The sequence below is a fragment of the Larimichthys crocea genome, chromosome III, assembly GCF_000972845.2.
Source record: "Larimichthys crocea isolate SSNF chromosome III, L_crocea_2.0, whole genome shotgun sequence".
Taxonomy (NCBI): Eukaryota; Metazoa; Chordata; class Actinopteri; family Sciaenidae; genus Larimichthys; species Larimichthys crocea.
The window spans coordinates 20714913-20732949 of record NC_040013.1 but is presented as its reverse complement, the minus strand read 5'-3'; the positions used below and the strand labels follow the sequence as shown (position 1 = coordinate 20732949).

Genomic DNA, 18037 nt, shown 5'->3' with positions numbered 1-18037 from the left:
AACATGGTCCTCCAGCGCCCCCTATCGTTTGTTATGGTTTCAGCTTTAAACCAATCAGAGTCACGCTTACTGACTTGGAGCCTCGACGCACGGGAAACCTTTCCTGCCCGCTGATTGGCCGGTTCCCATCCTACATAGAGGTCTTTGCCAGGGAGCGAGGAGGGAGGGGATATTTTAATGGCCGTCAGTAGCAGCACAGACTGCAAAAAGTAGCGGATTATCCACTATTTTTAGACTCTGCTAGCGACGGGTGCGTTTGGGCCGCCTTTCTTCGGCGACGAGCGTCGCTCCGTGGACTCCCTCGGCTCGGAGATGTGTTTGTAGCGCTGTTCCTGCGGCGCTGAGCACACTTTTAACCCGCTTGATTTGTGCGCGGAGTGAGGCGTCAGGCCTCAGCCGGCTGGCTAACAAACAAGCGGCCGTTGGGCTAGTAGTAGAGTCGCCCGGAGTTGAAAGGTAACACTCGTTGTTAAACCCTCTTAATCTCTCTCTCTCTAAACTACTTAACCATTATTTATTTTATTTTATTAGACGCAGATCAGGTGTGAAATGTAAACAGGAGGAGGAGGAGTTAGCAGTGTCGAAGCTAACGGCTAACTTTATAGTAACTTTACAAGGCCTAGCCGAGGCTAACAGGCGTAGCTAAGTTAACTGTCCTGTCAGTGTGATGCTAGGTGAAAGTAAATAAACTCAACTTGTACTAAAGTTACTCTGAATCACCGCCGGCTTCCTCAACAGTGATGTTTTATTTTGTAAAGCTTTGTAAGCCGCAAGTGCTTATAGCGAGCTAGCCACGCTAACTTGGTGAAGCTACTCACACATGACTTAACGTTATGAGCTGGAGTTAAACGACCCAGCCGTGATGCTGTGTTTTTATTTATTTATTTATATATTTAAGGGACACAGCTCATCCCTGCTGCTTTTTCTAATATGTGGCACAACGCTGCGGCATTTTTTTGTACGTTACCTGACGCTTAAATGGGATATTGAACGCTTTCTGCTCAGATTAGATTAGATTAGATATACTTTATTCATCCCACCACGGGGAAATTTACTTGTTACAGCAGCAGAGGAAAGTGTAGCATACACTACAGAATTAGAAAAAAGTAGAAACAGACAGAAATATCTATAACCTACACAATAAACAGACAGAATTATCTATAACCTACACAATAAACAGACAGAAATATCTATAACCTACAATAAACATGAAAAACAATCAACCTTCAAAACAGACAAGTACTGAGGATAAAAGTGGCATGATGTATAAAAAGAGTATTGTAATGTAAAGTGACCATAGTGTAAGAAATATTGCAAAGAAAGTGACAAATAATAATATTATTGTAAGTAGTGACCATAATATAAATAATATTACAAAAGTAAGTGATATAAATAACAACTGCAAAGGTATATATGAAATAAAATAGAAAATGTGCTTCTCTGTTCACAGGGAATATGTAACATAAAGCAGCCGACATGACATCCAGATTCGGTAAGACGTATAACCGCAAGGGAGGGGAGGCCAATTCAAAATTTGAAGAGGTCTTCTCCAATAAAAAGCCCACACTGACCACCAAATGGGGGGAGACCACCTACAAGGCTCAACTGGGGGCCAAAAGGCCCATGTTAAAAGAAGTGTCCGAGCTTCCCAAGAGGCCCAGGCTCGAGGACAGCGACAGTGAAGAAGACCCGTTTGGGTTCGACAGCGACGACGAGTCCAAGACTGTAACCACTCAGAGCGTGTCCCAGTCCAAAGTCAATGATGGTGACGTGACGAAGGCGACCGCAGTGCAGGGCGGTGGGACAGCCCCTGTTGTGACTTCTTCACAGGGCTCTGCGAGCTCAACAGCCAGGTTCACAAGTAAGTTCACACACAGCACTATCGTATCTGTGTCTCTAAGTGTACCTTTTTATTATCTCGTGTCAGAGCCAGTGTACTTGTCTTTTATCTGTATTTAATTCAAATCTGGAATTTTGTTCCCACAGGTATGCAAACATCTGAAGTGAGGGTTGTTAAAAATAACCAGTCCTGGTTCAAAAGTGCATCAGATAGCAACCAAAAACCTGCATGTATGGCCTCTTTGTCAGACACAGTCACCTCCGATAATCAAAACTCCCAGAGGTCCATCTCGTCCTCTCCTAATATAGACGCCACCCTCAAGCTGTCCACTGATGCACCAGGTGGTAGCAGAGACTTCCAAACCTCCTCCTCTTATGATGGACTGCCATCGGAGGAGATAAGAAACGAAGAGCAGGAACCTCCACCAGAACAGGTGGACAACATCCCCCCATCCCCGTTTACACTAAGGGCCTCAAACTGCAAGAAATACCAACGGCCCGGCAAACCTAACAAAATGTCCTCTGAACCTGCTGAAAACAACAGCAGCAAGCCAGCTGCGAGTGCCCAAGATAAACCCAACAGTGTCCTTTCTGCTAGTGCAAGTAGTACTGGTGCCAGTACTAAAACAGCAGCCAAGCCTGCAGGCAGGGGCGGTGGGAGGGTACGGGACTACACGGTTCTACACCCTTCCTGTCTGTCAGTGTGCAACGTCACCATCCAGGACTCGATAGAGCGGAGCATTGATGAACTGGTCACCCCAGCTGCCCCCGCTGACCTTGGAGAAGCAGGCCAGATGAAAAAGAAGTCAGACGCACCGCCACCCAAACCTACCAGGTAAGTCTTGTGTCGTGGAGAACATTACTAAAAAAGTTTGGGCATGGATGATATGTATATAACAAAAAAACATGATATTTATAAGCTTTCATAACTTTGAGTCATGCGTGAGTCATTCAGGGTTTTGCGTGAGCAGATATTCAACTTTGTAGTACCATTAAATAAAATAAGCTCACAACAATGAACCATAATGAACCTCATTTTGTATTATACGTCATTGTGTGCTGGCTTTGAAAACGCTGTATTTATCTTCACTGGACCCAAATCTGAACAGACTCAGAGAAGAAAAACTGCATGCTGAATTATTGGTTTAGACCTTTTTAGTATAAATGTCTGGAAGAAAAAGGTCTGTCATGTAGCTAATTTTCAGGTATGATATTGTTTTAAAGTCTCTGCAGTTAAAGTGAAACCGGTAGTGGGAGTTAAAGTACTGTAATTACTACAAGTGCTGCAAAGATTTTGTTCGAAGCCATTTGCTCTACTTGTCCTTGTTGTACGGTGGTTTGACATTTAGTACAAGATCAGTACTTTTTATGTGGTTCAGTTTGAAATATTACAGGAAAGGAGGAACTTGGGTTGAGTATCACAAGCTAAGAAATGGAGTTAACAACTACAGCTTAGATTTGTTAGATGAATCGAAGTGCAATGACGGAGACATAGTCTAAAACAAACTTACTTAAAATACTGTTTACATCTGGATGAGTGTGTCACTATCAGCGTCTCAGAGTGTCACGTCGCTGAGGCGTCTTGTCAGCTTCGTCTACTTTATTGATTACAGTAATGAAGCGATTTGCATAACGTGCGTCAGCACATCACAATGAAGTGCTGTGCCCGGGCAAAGAGAAACTCATCCATGATCACCTGAAGTGTGCGAGTATTTTCCTTTGACAGCACCTCCTGTTTGCTTTCTGTCATTACCTATGCCTTTTTATATATTCAGATATCAACACACAGAACATGTTTCTGTTCGTAATTACTTAAAATAGATTTTTTTTTTATGTTTCTTCATCTGCTGTTACAGTAAATCGTGTCATAACCGTTTTAATTTAAATAAAATACACTGATTCTCCCGTTGACGTACATAAATGAAATGAAGCCGTGTAACGGCAATCCTTGTGAATTTAGATTTATTAAAAATTTGGTAGGTGCAGCCCAACACATCACTCGCCCTGACTGAATCAACTTGAATGATAGTAAGCAGAAGAAAATTGTTTTCTATTTCGCCGTCTAGTACGGCTCTTTTGGAGGCGCTGCCATTAGTGTGTGTACTGTTTGCGGTCCATTATAGATCTATTATGTTTCGTGTTTTTGTGGTTTCTAAGCAATAACATTGTGTTGTGTTGTCTGCTAGCAGGCGTCTCACCGAGACACTTAAAGTTTCTTGTTCATTGAGTTGTACAAAAGTTTGAATGCCGACTTGTCAAGTTTGTTTTATTTTAAATTTGTTTAGCCTCAGTGGCTGCTTTCTGCAGTGCTACGTTAAAAAAAACAAAAACGATTTCCAGTCGAACAAAAGAAAAATCCTCTCTGTATCTTTCCAGGTTCAGACCCACCCAGACGAAGACCAAGAAGACCAAGACTGAGACCAAGCTAGAGTTTTTTGGCTTTGAGGATAAAGAGGACCAGGAGGGCGAGGAGGGTCCAGAAAGTGGCAAGGCAGGCAAGAGTAGCTACAAGATCAAGTACTTTGGCTTTGACGACCTGAGCGAGAGTGACAGCGACGACGAGAGCTCCCGGGCCAAAGAGAAGAAGGCCAAGAAGGCGGCGGCGGCCTTAGCTGCTCTGAGCTCCAGCGTGGACAGCCCTCACACCAGTGACTCTCAGGACAGCCAGGCCAGCAGCAACACAGGTGAGCTGATCCCGAATGATAACACAACACGGTCATCTGGCCCAGTATCGGTGCTGTATCACCCATTCATATGATTAACAATCTGGTTTTCTCCAACAGATGCTTTTGACTTCTCTGATGACTGCAGCCCTGGCAGCACAGATGGGCAGAAAGGACGCTCGGGGAAGCCAAGTGACAAATCCAAGGACATTGGCAGTGGACTCAAAAAGATCTTCAGTGGACCCAAAAAAGTAAACAAGCATGCTAGAAATTGTCTGTTTGTCTCTGCCTATCCCTCAAAAGTCAGTTTGTCATTTTAATCTGCGTTCGTAATTCTCCTCCCGACCAGCATTGATCTCAGGTTTCGTTGCTTGGCCTCGGACAGACATTTATTTGAATATTATTGATGTTTAAGTGACGTTTACATAACAGAATATCCATCTTGTAAAAATAGATTGAGGTAATGGGAGGGAGAAGAGCGTCAGAGAAAAAGTGAGCAAGTGGGCAGGAGAGAAAAATGAAACCTACATTTTATGTAATGTAGTTCTGTGGTTTGGCAGTAAAGACTAAAAACACTGAACGGGTTAAACCTGAGTTCAGAAGCACGCGCTCTACACTGACTTCCACTACAAGGACAGTTTGAATATTACCTCTTACTACCTCAGGCTCGTATTTATCAGAATAATTTAGCTCTGTGTTCTGCCCACATTTGCTCTGCTTTAATAGATAATATTTTACAGCGGCTTTGGGGTTATTTGTGGTCCATCTTCCTAATTCTGCACGTTTTTATTATCCACATCATCGACACGACTCTGAGCGTTGTCTTTGCGATACATAATCGAGTCGCACAATGTGCCGTTTGCAGTCTAAATGTCGTGCTGCTCGGGGACTGTTGTGTTCTGCCGCTGCTGCTGCTGCGGCTGCTGTTGTCTCAGTCTATCATCATGATTGCAGTATGAAATATTTATGTGTTCAGTTGAGCTAATTCCCAACAATAGCTCAGGCTTTGTGCTAGAATGCTTTATGGAGATTAACGTGGAAGTGTTTCTGTATTGTTACTGTTCATATAAAAGGTGGAAGTGAGCTTGGATATATTTGCAGTGTCACGTCAGGTGTTGTGCTCTGTCTCTGTTTGACTAACTAACCAGTTCTTTCTAATTTCACTGGGTTCCAGTCCCCTGCTAAAGCTGTGTACAATGCTCGCCACTGGAACCAACCTGAGCCTGAAGAGATTCCTGCTCCTCCACTATCTCGATCTCAAACTGCGCCGGTGAGATTTCGCTTCATTGTGTTTTATTTTTTTATGTTTTTCGTGGTGCAACAGAGGCAAAAATGTCCGACTGTCATTGTGAAAAGGGGTAAATTTGTAACGTTTAGTTCTCATTTGAAATGCATGCAGCAGGCAAACAATATTACAGGGTGTTATGTAAAGTGAATGCTAATAACCTCCCATTTGTTTACAGAATTCCCCATTCCCTACTGTCCACGATGCAGGATGTTGTTTACTGGTCTTTTAGCAGTCAACAGTTTTTTTTAATTGCTCTAATTACTCTCTCTGTTATTTTCCCAGACAAGTGAACCTGGGTTTACTTGTATATTCTCTGTTGAACTCCAATCCCCCCATAGAAATAAACGTCGGTTCATAGACAAGCTGTTGTTGCAAGTTGTTTTTAAACTTAATACTACTTCATCTGACATCTGTTAACAACGCTTATTAAAGACTTGTGTGCTTAACAGACTATTCAGCTGTGGCAAATCTTGCGGACGTGCCGTTAAACAGATTTTGTTACTTTGGTCTGAGCCCAATTTTCTCCGCCTCTTTGCTTCCCTAGGCCATTTTATCGAGCAGCAGCAAGGACAGCAACTCCCATAAAGATGATGGCTTGTTCAAAGCCCCGCCGCCGCCGCCCAAAGTCATTAAGTCAGAGACCATCCCCACACGACTCAACCAGGATATTGTTACGGCGCTCAAATGCAGGAAGGAGCACAAAGAGGTGAGTCTGGATTTTTTTTTCAGACTTCCGCTGAGGAACAGAGGCACTGTCTTTTCCAGCTAAATGCTTGTTTTTGTTCAGTTTGTTTGCATGCTGCTCCGAAATTAATCTTTTAAAAACACCCTGCCGATCTGCTTTTGCCCATTGGATACAGGCTGTACAGCAAAGGGGGTAGCATTCATTTGATACATATCAAGCTCACTTTTGTTTATTTGAACCCCAGCGTGAGTTGGCGGCAGCAATGACGACTGCTGTTGTTAATTTAAACTCCCCTACAGCTTGTGTCATTTACAGACGGGCCTTCTGGCCCCAGATCAGCCGGTTAGCCACAGATCCCCTGAGGTGAAATTGTTTCAGCTAAGCTGTCACAACACACCGGCGTTCTCTTCAACCCAGGTCCTTCCTCCTGTGTCATGCTGAGTGCGGACACAGCGTGACTGTTGATACCGGTAAACATACAGAGTCAACTGCTGATCAGACTCCACGTGCTGAGCTTTTATTGATGGAGGGGTATTAGCGCAGTCAGCTGTTGCCACTAATGGAACCAATATAGCGGAGTCTAACAATGAGAGCAGTGGTGTCACTACTTTTGAATTAGCCATAATTAACCCCATTTCCTCTCCACCAGCTGTACACGGTGGTGCAGCATGTGAAGCACTTCAATGACGTGGTGGAGTTTGGCGAGAATCAAGAGTTCACGGATGATTTTGAGTACCTGGAGACGGGACTGAAGAGCAGTCAGCCACTCAACACAAGATGCCTTAGGTAAGTGGAATGAGACACTTAGTGCTGCCTTTTTTTTTTTTTTACGGAGGAGCACTTAAACGCTCCGAGTCTGCTCTGACAGATTTTTGCATGTCAGTGGTACTGATTTGTTCGAGTACCATGTACCTGACTAAGTTGACTGAATGGGACATGCACCTGTCACCCAACATTTGTTCATGTCAGCTGGTATTTATATAGCAATTTGAGGAACAGCTGCTTTAGTTGATTGATGCGACGCAATAGTCCTTAATTTACTAAAACAAAACAATCATTATTCCAAGAGAGAACAGCAGGGGAGGAAGATGCAAAGTGAATTATTTAAAGAGACCACAGAGGATGCAAGCAATTTTAAGTTTTGTTTGTTTTTCCTGTAGCCTGATGATGCATGTGGCCACTCTGTTGACAAAATGGATCCACTCCAGAGACTGGGAGGGAGTTCAGCCTCTTTTTTTTTTTTTTTAAGGATGTTTTTCAGTCTGTACATATGCAAGCAGAAGACTGTGGGCATGTTGCAGATAAAAATCACAAATATTGCTAATGATCTGAAAGCTGGCTGTGCCACATTCTGACTCACTCATCCTTTTTTTTTTAAAGCACAAGATAAATATTTGACCTAACGTTTCTATAATCCCGTCTCTTCCCCTCTCACTGCTCCCAGTATAATCAGCCTGGCCACGCGGTGTGCCATGCCCAGTTTCAGGATGCACCTGCGGGCCCGAGGGAAAGTGGCGCAGGTCTTCAAGATGCTCAGCGATGCTCCACAACACCCGGTCAGTAAAACTCTCTTTCCATGTAGAAAATAGTAGTTGACGATTGGTGTTATGTATTCTCTCAAGGTTTTGAATCTGTGTTTGCTACTAGAGTTTGAACCTCAGCTGGTGTGCTTAGCTTCTGAATAACCCATAAGTAACAGAAGTGTAGAGGGACCCCACACTGACACCAATACTGGTACTGCAGAGTTGGCCAAGAAAGAAAGAGACAAAGTCGATTCAACAAGTAAAACTACAGTTATTTCAGCAAAATAATCCCCAATATGTTGTAAAGCATTTTTAGTTTTCAGTGTGGTGCAGGGGTTTTCAATATCGAAGACTCTTGACCTCCCCTCGGACAAAGCTTGGGAAAAGGCGCCCCCCACGCATTTATTTGTTTGGTTTGACTCTGTTCCCGGAGGCCTGTAATCATGATTATGTAGTTTGACCCCATGAACAATTGAGCAATATTGCTGTTTTTTTTTTGTTTTTTTTACATAACTTCAGTCTAAACCAAAAGCATGTTTGAAACATTTATTAGTTTATAATTCCTAAAGTTTCCGTTTAGGATATGTAGTTCGCTTTCATTCATTGAGCATCCCCTGAAACAGTTTGGATTCCCCCTAATGTAGTTTGTTCTATTAGTTTTTATAAACGTGCTTTAAATATACACACGGTCACATTTATATACCATCGTATTATGTGTCTGTAGATATAAACTGGAATGCTTCATTTAATTTGAAGGGAGTGGTGTTTGTTTTTAATATTCTTACCAAGACCTTTGCAATATTTGCGAATGGAGAGGATGTTCAGTTTTCTGTTTGGCTGTGGTTAAAGTTCATTTTAATTAATACGTTCAAGTCAAAGCCTTGAGGCGTTTCAGTCATCCCTGAAGTGTAAGCGCCTCTTAGTGAGCGATGCCAGCATAAAGAAACAAGTCCTTGGCACACAGTCGTGTTCTTTACAATCAGCACACAGTGCCGGCACAGAAAGTCACTGAGTGCATACACATTTCTATTAGTAGTGGTAGTAAGAATTCTATTGGTTTATACACGTGGTATCAAAAAAGTATCAATACTTTTTGACAATGTTGGTGTGCGGTATTTGTAGTGTTCCAGCGTGCTTTAGTGACTATGGAGATTTCTTCTCACACCGTGTTCACGTTGTTCCACCTCTGTATGCTCAGCACCACCCGCAGCGCTTTGTAAAAGCCACTCTCTGTCGTTGTATCTCCATCAGAATCTCGCTCTGTGCACGGCCGCCCTCATGTACATTCTGAGTCGGGATCGTCTTAACATGGATCTAGACAGGGCCTGCCTGGAGCTCATGATCAAACTGCTGGAGCTGGACCAGGACTACTCGGCCCACCAAGATCAGCTCACCGCAAAGGAGGTGGAAAAGGTCAAGGAGAAAATCAGGAAGCTGTGTGAGACCGTGCACAACAAGCACCTCGACTTGGAGAACATCACGGTGGGTTGTTCTTAGATAATGAAAGAGACGTAATACAAAGTTTCACCTTTGGATGCACCTTGGTTTTTCTTTAATGATTCTTTAACAAGCTTAACATCATAAATACTTAAGTAGCTTCAATGGAAATGCTTTTAGTGAATGCCTAATTTGTTAAATTGAGCATAAGATGTCAGTCAGTCTAATTTTGTCTCTAATCAGTCTCATTTTCTTTTACTCTTCACTCTTCGTTTGTTCCTGTTTGTGGAAGATACATTGTTACCTTTTAAAGAATTGTTGAATGTACATGTACTTATCCAACTATTGTGATTCTTGAACATCAGTTTTATGTTTAAAGTTGATATGAAGAATGTCAGAGGTGCTGATGTTTTTGGAGTCGCAAGTTAATTGGTCTAATAATGGCATTAGTTAGGGCAGTATTGTCGAATAATTACTACAAATGTCATCATTATTTAGCATGAAACGCTTCTACCACTGACCTGACATGGCGCAGTTTAATAAGTGTATAATACATTTTCAAAGATACTGTAAGGCTCGATTCAGACCAAATCGGGTGCTGCAGCAAGTTTTCCTCCTTCATTCAAATGGAGTCGTCTGTTTAGGCTGCAGCGGTGGTGAAGAGCACAAATAACGCAGAAAACAGGCCGTGGTTAATCCAAAGATCAGCCCAGTCAGACTCCTCCACAGTCAGCATGAAATGCAACTGAAACTCGACGCTATGCAGAGTTCATGGACTAAACTATGATCTACCAGTTGTGTCCATGCTTGGTTCATTTTGTGTACCCTGCTTCTACGTCTCCAAAGAGTCTGGCTTTCCAGTTCATGCTGCAAAATAGTGATACTAACCTTTGGTTTGTTTTGAGAGAGAAAGTGAGCAATAGAGAGACATCATTGGTCAACTGAGAAAGACAGTGAATAAGAGAGCCAGAGTAAGCCGGTGAATCAGAGAAACAAAAAGTTATATTCTGGTGGTTTCATAGCAGCTGCATTCATCTACAAATAAACACAACCACGTGCCTCTGAATGCTGCAACTCCTGACCTGGTTTGAGTGCGGATATTGCAGATCTAACGTTGTTTTATCTGATGTAGACGGGCCACCTTGCCATGGAAACCTTGCTGTCTCTAACCTCCAAGAGAGCCGGGGATTGGTTCAAAGAAGAACTGCGGCTACTGGGAGGTCTGGACCATATCGTAGACAAAGGTAAGTGTGTGGGATGCACAGTGCACTAGTGGTGATAGGTGGGCAGTTTGCAAGTCTCCGTATTTATTTATTTATACGCTCAAAGATAAGATTTCCACGGTCAAAGGTTACATCTATTTACTTTCATGCAGCTTTCGAGGATGTGTAAAAGTCATGTGCCTTGTGTGTGTTGTGTTGCCACAGTTAAAGAGTGTGTGCAGAACCTGAGCCAAGAGGAGGACAAGGAGAACCTTGTAGCGTCTTTGTGGGGGGCTGAGAGGTGTCTGAGAGTGCTTGAAAGTGTAAGTACTGCTTCGCCAAGTTTGGCTCTCGCTTTCATCAGTGTCACACAAGAGTGACGCTCAAGGACGAGAGTAGCTCGGTAGTGAAAGGACTTTTATTGTTACCCGATGAAAGGCTTTGTTTAAAGTGCCGAATTCTCTTTATCGGTGATCTCATTTTAAATGTCACTGTTGTTTTTTTGTTCTTCTTTGCACTTTCTCCATTTATTTTATTTCCCTTTCATCTCGTGCCAACAGGTGACAGTGCAGAACCCGGAAAACCAGGGTTACTTGATCGCCTACAAAGACTCGCAACTTATCGTCTCCTCTGCCAGGTGAGCACCAGACACAGCTCGGAGCTGTTATTGACCGGACACGAAACCTACTGATACACTGACAATTTATTTTGTTTACCTTTTTACACTTTATGTAACATCATTGTACCCATCATATTAACGTATTCACATGAATAATAATTAACATACCAGACCATTTGGACCTGATTGAGCTTGGATTAATATTTCTGTATTGGTTGGCACACTCTGTGTTTTTTAAACCTCTGCTCCTCCTCTGCATTCATGCCAGTCTCTCCCCTCGCTCCCTGTTTTCATCCCTTCAGCTTGTTTTCTTCACTCTCTCTCATCAATATGTTTCTCTTACTTTTTTCCTTCAGAGCTTTGTGGCACTGTGAGGATATGATCCAGCGCTACAGCAGGGCGTTGAACAACAGCTCTCTGTCATTGTCGGGTGCCGCGCTGCCCCACTGCAGCTTCAGTAACGTGGGCAAGGCAGTGGAGGACTGCATGAGGGCTATCATAGGAGTGCTGCTCAACCTCACCCATGACAATGGTACTCTCATTTACAACTCAACATTATTATATTTTTTGCATTTGCTTTTGTTTTCCTTTATATTTGTTGCTTTGATCTGACATCTCTGCATTCAGTATTATGGCTTATTGTTTGTGTGATGCACAGTGAAGCACAGCTCATTGCAGTATTGTGATGTCTTGTGTCTGTACTGGAATATATTCTTTCTGTCAGACTTAGCTGGTGTATATTTCAGCAGATTTCAGGTGCTCAGCAGGGAAATGTGTCGGCTAGTATCAGCGTAGGTTAATAATGGTGTTATTTTTGTCTGCAGAGTGGGGAAGTACTAAGACAGGCGAGCAGGAGCAGCTAATAGTAACCGCTCTGAATTGCGTCCTCCGTGTTCCACGTTACATCCCCCAGGAGCAGCGCTTTGATGTGCGAGTACTGGTAAGGCGCTCTTGAACAAAAACAACCTCACTTAATTGTTTAAAAGATATTCTTACCAACCCGTGTTTGCTCTGTGTCTGCGCCCCCGTACGTACGTGCGCATGTCTGATCTGTGTACTCTGCATACCAGGGTCTCGGCCTTCTAATTAACCTTGTGGAGTACAGCTCCAGAAACCGCCACTGTCTGGTGGACATGGAGTACATTGTTGACGACACCTGTCTGGAAGACAGCCTGATGCAGCCTGCGGACCCAACACAATCTGACACAGCGGCAACGTCAGCACAGCACACACAAGGAGACGGGACTGACAAGCCCAAGTCCTCCGGTGCTTTGGCTGCCCTGGTGAAGGTATGAACTGTACCTGAACGCATTAATAAATATTTTAGCCCTCATTGTTGAGTTTTCGTTGTCCTGGCTACAAGTGAGTTTTAAAGTATGTACGCAGTCATGAGGGAAAAATAAATGTCTGCAAAGAACACTTTGTTTTATGTGGACAACCGAAGCAGTGATTCACCTGTTAAGGGAGATAGTTGAAACTTCACTCTGGTACTTTAATGAATATGGATGGTGCATGTTTTTTTTTTGCTGTGTCATCATTTCAAATCCCCCCTCTCTGCTACAATACCACACAGCCATAAGCTGTGTCCTTCAGTGCATTTTAAATAAATGTGCAGGTGTGCAGTTGCATACATTTGACAGCTTGAGCGCTGCATAATAAGCAGCTGTAAATCGATGCACAGTCATTCTTGGACTTGAATTTCGAGATGAGGATGAAATTTTATGAATGTTTTAATGCTTTAATATTGATTATAATTTGCCCAACTGACTCATCATTGCAAAGTTTTCTTAAAAGGAACCTTTGAGAATAAATTGGCGATCTTTTAAAATGACCTATCACCTTCAGTGTAGAAGCTCGTTTCAGAGAGTTTGGTATACCCATGAAGAAATATCTTACTCAACAAATATTCCTCAATATCCTTTTTAAATTATTAAAAATCTGCCGTGTTTTTTTCACAACAAATCTCTCTAGCTCTTTTTGGAGAGGGAGCGTGCCGCCATCCTGGCTGAGGCCAAGACGGACGACCTCATCAGCGAGGCGCCCAAGCCGGCACTGGACCAAAGTGGAGAGTGGCAGGAGACGTCGGGAGAGATCCAGTGGGTGGCAGCCGAACCCAACGACAGCCAAACGGAGACGAAAGAGAGCGAGAAGAAAGAGGAGGAGGATGAAGAATTGGACCTAAATAAAGGTAGATGTGTGTGTGTGTTGCGACGCCGTGTTTGCGTGGATGTAACGGGAACCGTTTGAAGCTTTGGCTGAAATCATAATCTAGATAAATGTTGTTAATGTTGCAGCTGTAATTACTGCGTGACAACTTCATTACCTTTTTTTTTTTTTGCTTCTGAACTAATTAAGGTTGGAGCAATTTTATGAGCGTTTTCTGATATTTTATTGGTCAAGTGATGAATTGAGTAACTGGTAGATTAATCTATATTGAAAATGATTGCTTTAATAAGCACATGAGAATACCGCAGCTGTTTTATGTTGTGCAGGACACTGCAGCACCCCACTGCGACCAATTAAGGCTGTTTGTGCGTTATAAAAACACAAGATTTAAATCAGCTGTAAACGTCAGCTTGGCCATACATTCAGCCTATTGTTGTCAATTTACGTTTGCTTAAGTCATAAATTCATTTATTTTTATGTGCCTGTTGTTCAGATGGTTTAATCCTGAGTTTAGAAATGCAAACCTCTGTTCTCATTCCTGTTCCTGCACAGCAAAACAATTCAGACTTATTAGTGTGATTGTTTTTGCCACACTGAATTACAGCTGCAAAATCCTTCTCCAGCCCAAATTTGTACCTGTTCAGCACTTCCTGCCACAAGTGTCTGAAACTCTCCCCCTCCCAAAACAGGCGGTGTATGTATCTGTAATTGTGAATCTTGTTTTTCCTCCCCTGTGTTTGCTGTAGCTCTGCAGCATGCAGGCAAGCATATGGAGGACAGCATTGTTGCCTCCTACACTGCTCTGCTGCTTGGTTGTCTCTGCCAAGGCAGCCAGGTAAGAATATGACACACACACACACACACACACACACAATATGATTGTATGCTCACTCGGATGTTCATGTCATTGCTCACCCACGTTTTCTGTCCCGCTCAGGTAAATGTGACTACTGTTCGAGAGCATCTACCTAAAGGGGATTTCTCCATCATGACAGAAATGCTGAAGAAGTTCTTGAGTTTCATGAACCTCACTGTGAGTATGACCTTCTGTCATCAGCGTTGGGTGATGATGTTGTCATCGCTGTTATGATGAAACGCATTATAAGACACGATATAAATTCAGAATTGATACTAAAGTGACAAATCAAGTTTATTCCCTAAAATACAAGCCATCATTTGTAATGGTGGGACATCAGAGGAATTTTTGAGAACGCCTAAAAATGGTAATGTGATCCTTTTAGCTGCAGGCAAATTGTACTGAAGTTGCAAAAAAAGCCCTTTTAACTGAACTCATTGAGCAAAAGTCCATTTGTGTGCACTGTAATGGCCCCTGATCACATAAACCTTTTTGCAGACCAGTGGTTCTGTACAACAGCAGCATTTCCCCTTTAGTTTGGAATATAATTGCAGTTTCTGCGCCTCCATTCAGCCACTTTGTGAGAAAATACCAGAATTCCTGCGAAAAGAGAAGCTTTTTATTTCTGTTTACTTCATCAACACAGAGATTGAAGGGTGCTGAAATGGCTGTAATGACCAATATCCGAAAAGACACTTTGATTGTCGCTCGTTTAAAATGTCTCTAAATAGCATCTCAGCCCAGCAGATATCACGTACGCAGTCTCGTCTCTAGTGGCACTCAGCCTTTATAAAATACTGTTCTGTGATCAATAACTTTCAATCAATTAAATGTGACACGTATGTATCCAAGCAGCATAATTCAAGCTGTGATATGAATATAATTCAAGCATTAATGTTAAATTGAACAGTTACAGTCACAGATGTGCATTTTGCTGCTACTTTTGAATGTGACTGGAACCATCTGTTTCATAAATATCCTTTTTTCAAGTGAACAGAAGCTCCAAAAATCCTCCCCCTGAAAAAATCCTCCCTTGTTTATGTTCGTGCTCTCACACTCTTGTTTTTTTCCCCCCACACACAGTGTGCAATGGGCACCACAGGACAGAAGTCCATCTCGCGGGTCATCGACTACCTGGAGCACTGTTAACAGACAGCCAGACGGCGGACTCACACTCAGCACATCAAAGGGATCCCAGGCTGTTCTGGTGCCGCCCACCCGACAAGGAGCCGCAAAGGGGTCATTGGAGACTCGGCAGCATTCCCTAGACTTCGACCGATCACGCCGTGATCACTCTGAATTTTCACCGATAACGGCGTACACAAATATATAAAAGTCTCACTCCCTTCCCGGAGCACAGCCTGAACCAAAGCCCTGCTTAGCTGACGGACACGCACGTTCCTTCACTTTCCACTCAACTTAACGCCACACTCAGAGTCAGATCGAGATCCATCCTCAGGTAACTGGGAATCAGGCAAGGGGGGGTGGGGGAGCTAGGCTAAAGTTTCAATTCAGTTGAATGTCATGCATGACGATGGACTCGAGGCAGATCTCAAGGTTGATCTTAACAGGCCGGCTGAGGCGTGGAGTCCCTCGTCCGCTCTCCGGTCTCCATTCCTGGCCGTTTTTTAGCTGGATTGCGAACCTCTGAATCAAATTTTACGGATCATCACATCTTAATCCTCTACTCATCCACATCGAAGCCAAGGGTGAAATCATTGATTAGCATGAATAAAACAACAATCATTTCCATGGATGTTAGAAAGACGTCTGTGTGTAAACTTGTGTGGAATGCGTACATCCATTAGTTACATGTTTGCAGTTGGCTTGAATGTTTAAGGGAGTATTTTTTAACTTTTGATTTTCATGTTCTCATTGTGCTCGTTAATTTTAGCAATTTGTGTGCGTTAGGAAGTTGCGTAGACGTTCTCTTATGTTTGTTTGTTTTTTCTCTCTCGGGGGCATTTTTTTTAGAAAATAAAAAATCAAAATTATGAATTACTTTGAAAAGAAATCAGGAACGCGTGACATGCCGACATAGATAGGATGTCCTTTATTTGACTGATAGTGGCACTTGGAAATCATTCATTTTGGATTTCCTGATTACCCATTATCAGTTTGGTCATATTTAATTTGTTTAGCTAATTTAAAGTTCAATTTATTCACCGTTATAAAAATGAAAGTATGCATTTAACCTCACAGGTATAAAAGATGTGATGAATTACTCAAAAAATAGATGGTTGTTTCTTTTTTGAATTTGTAATGAAGTTTTTTTTGTTTTTTAAATGTATTTAATTTAATGCTTTCTCCTCCTTTTTTTTTTTTGTAAATGCAAAATCTTTACCTAGCCAGATGCCATTTGTGTCTAAGAGTCTCACATCATGTCTCATTAAAATATATATCCCATGTGACGCGGCTCAGTGGCTGGACAGAGTACACGCATGTGACAGATTTTTAGCTTTTTGAATTATAATTTCAGCTGAAATTGGCGCCATGTCTCTGTATGTCCAGCCGCATGTAGCTTCATGTTTTTACTCATCGTATTCATGGATGTTTTTGCATTGGACATCGTGCATTAAGCTCCCCGTTTTATTTATTCTCCTGTGGTGTCATTTTTACCTGTAATGATTCACACGAACCTTTTGCCTCTGCCTTTTACTGCTCACATGTACGATCACTGATTTGAATGACAGCCATACCTGTATAAGCAGATTAGTTTTATCTGGTTTTGTAGGGCTGCAGTGAACATGACTGCAACTGTGTTTACTGTTTAATTACTTTGCAAACTTCTGGTCTGAATGGAATTTTAGATTGTAAATACGTCTGTACATAGCGGTTAATGGACATTTAAAAAAAAAAAAAAATGCTTAGACTACTTTTTTTCCCTGAAGCTGATATTTTTATTTTATACAATATTTCTGAGTTGTCATTTGGAAAAACAAAAATCGCAGGAAGAGGAAAAAAAAAACCCAACAACCTTGTTTGTACCTGTTTCAAGGACAATGTCTTTGGTTACATGTAAATAGTTGTATCTCAAAAAATGAAGAAAAAAAAAGTTGCTACTTTCAGTACACTCCCTGTGTGTTTTTCTTTCTTTAGTTGTTTTCTTTGACTTACAGACTTGTGAGATGGATTTTTTTTTTTTTTATGCATTCAGAGCCACGGGAGGTAAACACTTTACCAAACAGAAGTGATGTTTTATTTCCTTTTGGTATTCATGTGTGCAGGCCCCCCTCCCCATGAATGCTTAACTTTGTATTCTAGCTTGTGTCTGTAACCCCACAAGGCTGTAAGTGGAAGTCTGTGTGTGTGTGTGTGTGTGTGTGTGGTCAGAGATGTGTCGCTCCCTGACAAACTGGCTTGGATGGAGCGAGAGTCCAAAGCGTGGTTGGTATACTTAACAGCACTCAGCGGTGACAGTTTGTGGACGCGGTCCCTCAGCTTGACTGACTGCTGCATAATGGAAACAAAAGATTCTTGTTGCTAGCTCAGAGTTAAACTTACAAATAGCTTAGGGAGCCTGGGGAGTGTAGTGAAATACTATCTGGCAACACTGATTCCATGCAGGCGACAGCTGCTGTCAACTATGATATAACAAGCAGGTGGGGACAAATGCAGGATTTAGATCTGAAAGACGGGCTAACACGTTTACCAAACAGCTCACAAATAACATGTAATTATGTCGATTACGCCGTGGAGGTGCATATTTAAATTCCAAAGAGCGGGAGTCGTGCATGTAGACGACGGGCACCTCTGCCT

General features: G+C 42.4%; 1 protein-coding gene across 1 annotated transcript; it reads left to right on the top strand.

Annotated features, from left to right (window-relative positions):
- Positions 1 to 133: 133 nt before the first annotated feature.
- On the top strand, positions 134 to 17351 carry wapla (WAPL cohesin release factor a). The gene is made up of 20 exons (XM_019265302.2): positions 134 to 456; positions 1451 to 1861; positions 1987 to 2674; positions 4216 to 4523; positions 4623 to 4753; positions 5677 to 5772; positions 6335 to 6496; positions 7125 to 7261; positions 7920 to 8031; positions 9250 to 9480; positions 10568 to 10679; positions 10863 to 10960; positions 11198 to 11274; positions 11613 to 11788; positions 12081 to 12196; positions 12327 to 12545; positions 13228 to 13444; positions 14169 to 14257; positions 14360 to 14455; positions 15362 to 17351. The coding sequence occupies exons 2-20, from the start codon at positions 1477 to 1479 to the stop codon at positions 15425 to 15427; spliced, it is 3516 nt and encodes a 1171-aa protein (XP_019120847.2). The 5' UTR covers positions 134 to 456; positions 1451 to 1476; the 3' UTR covers positions 15428 to 17351.
- Positions 17352 to 18037: the final 686 nt, after the last annotated feature.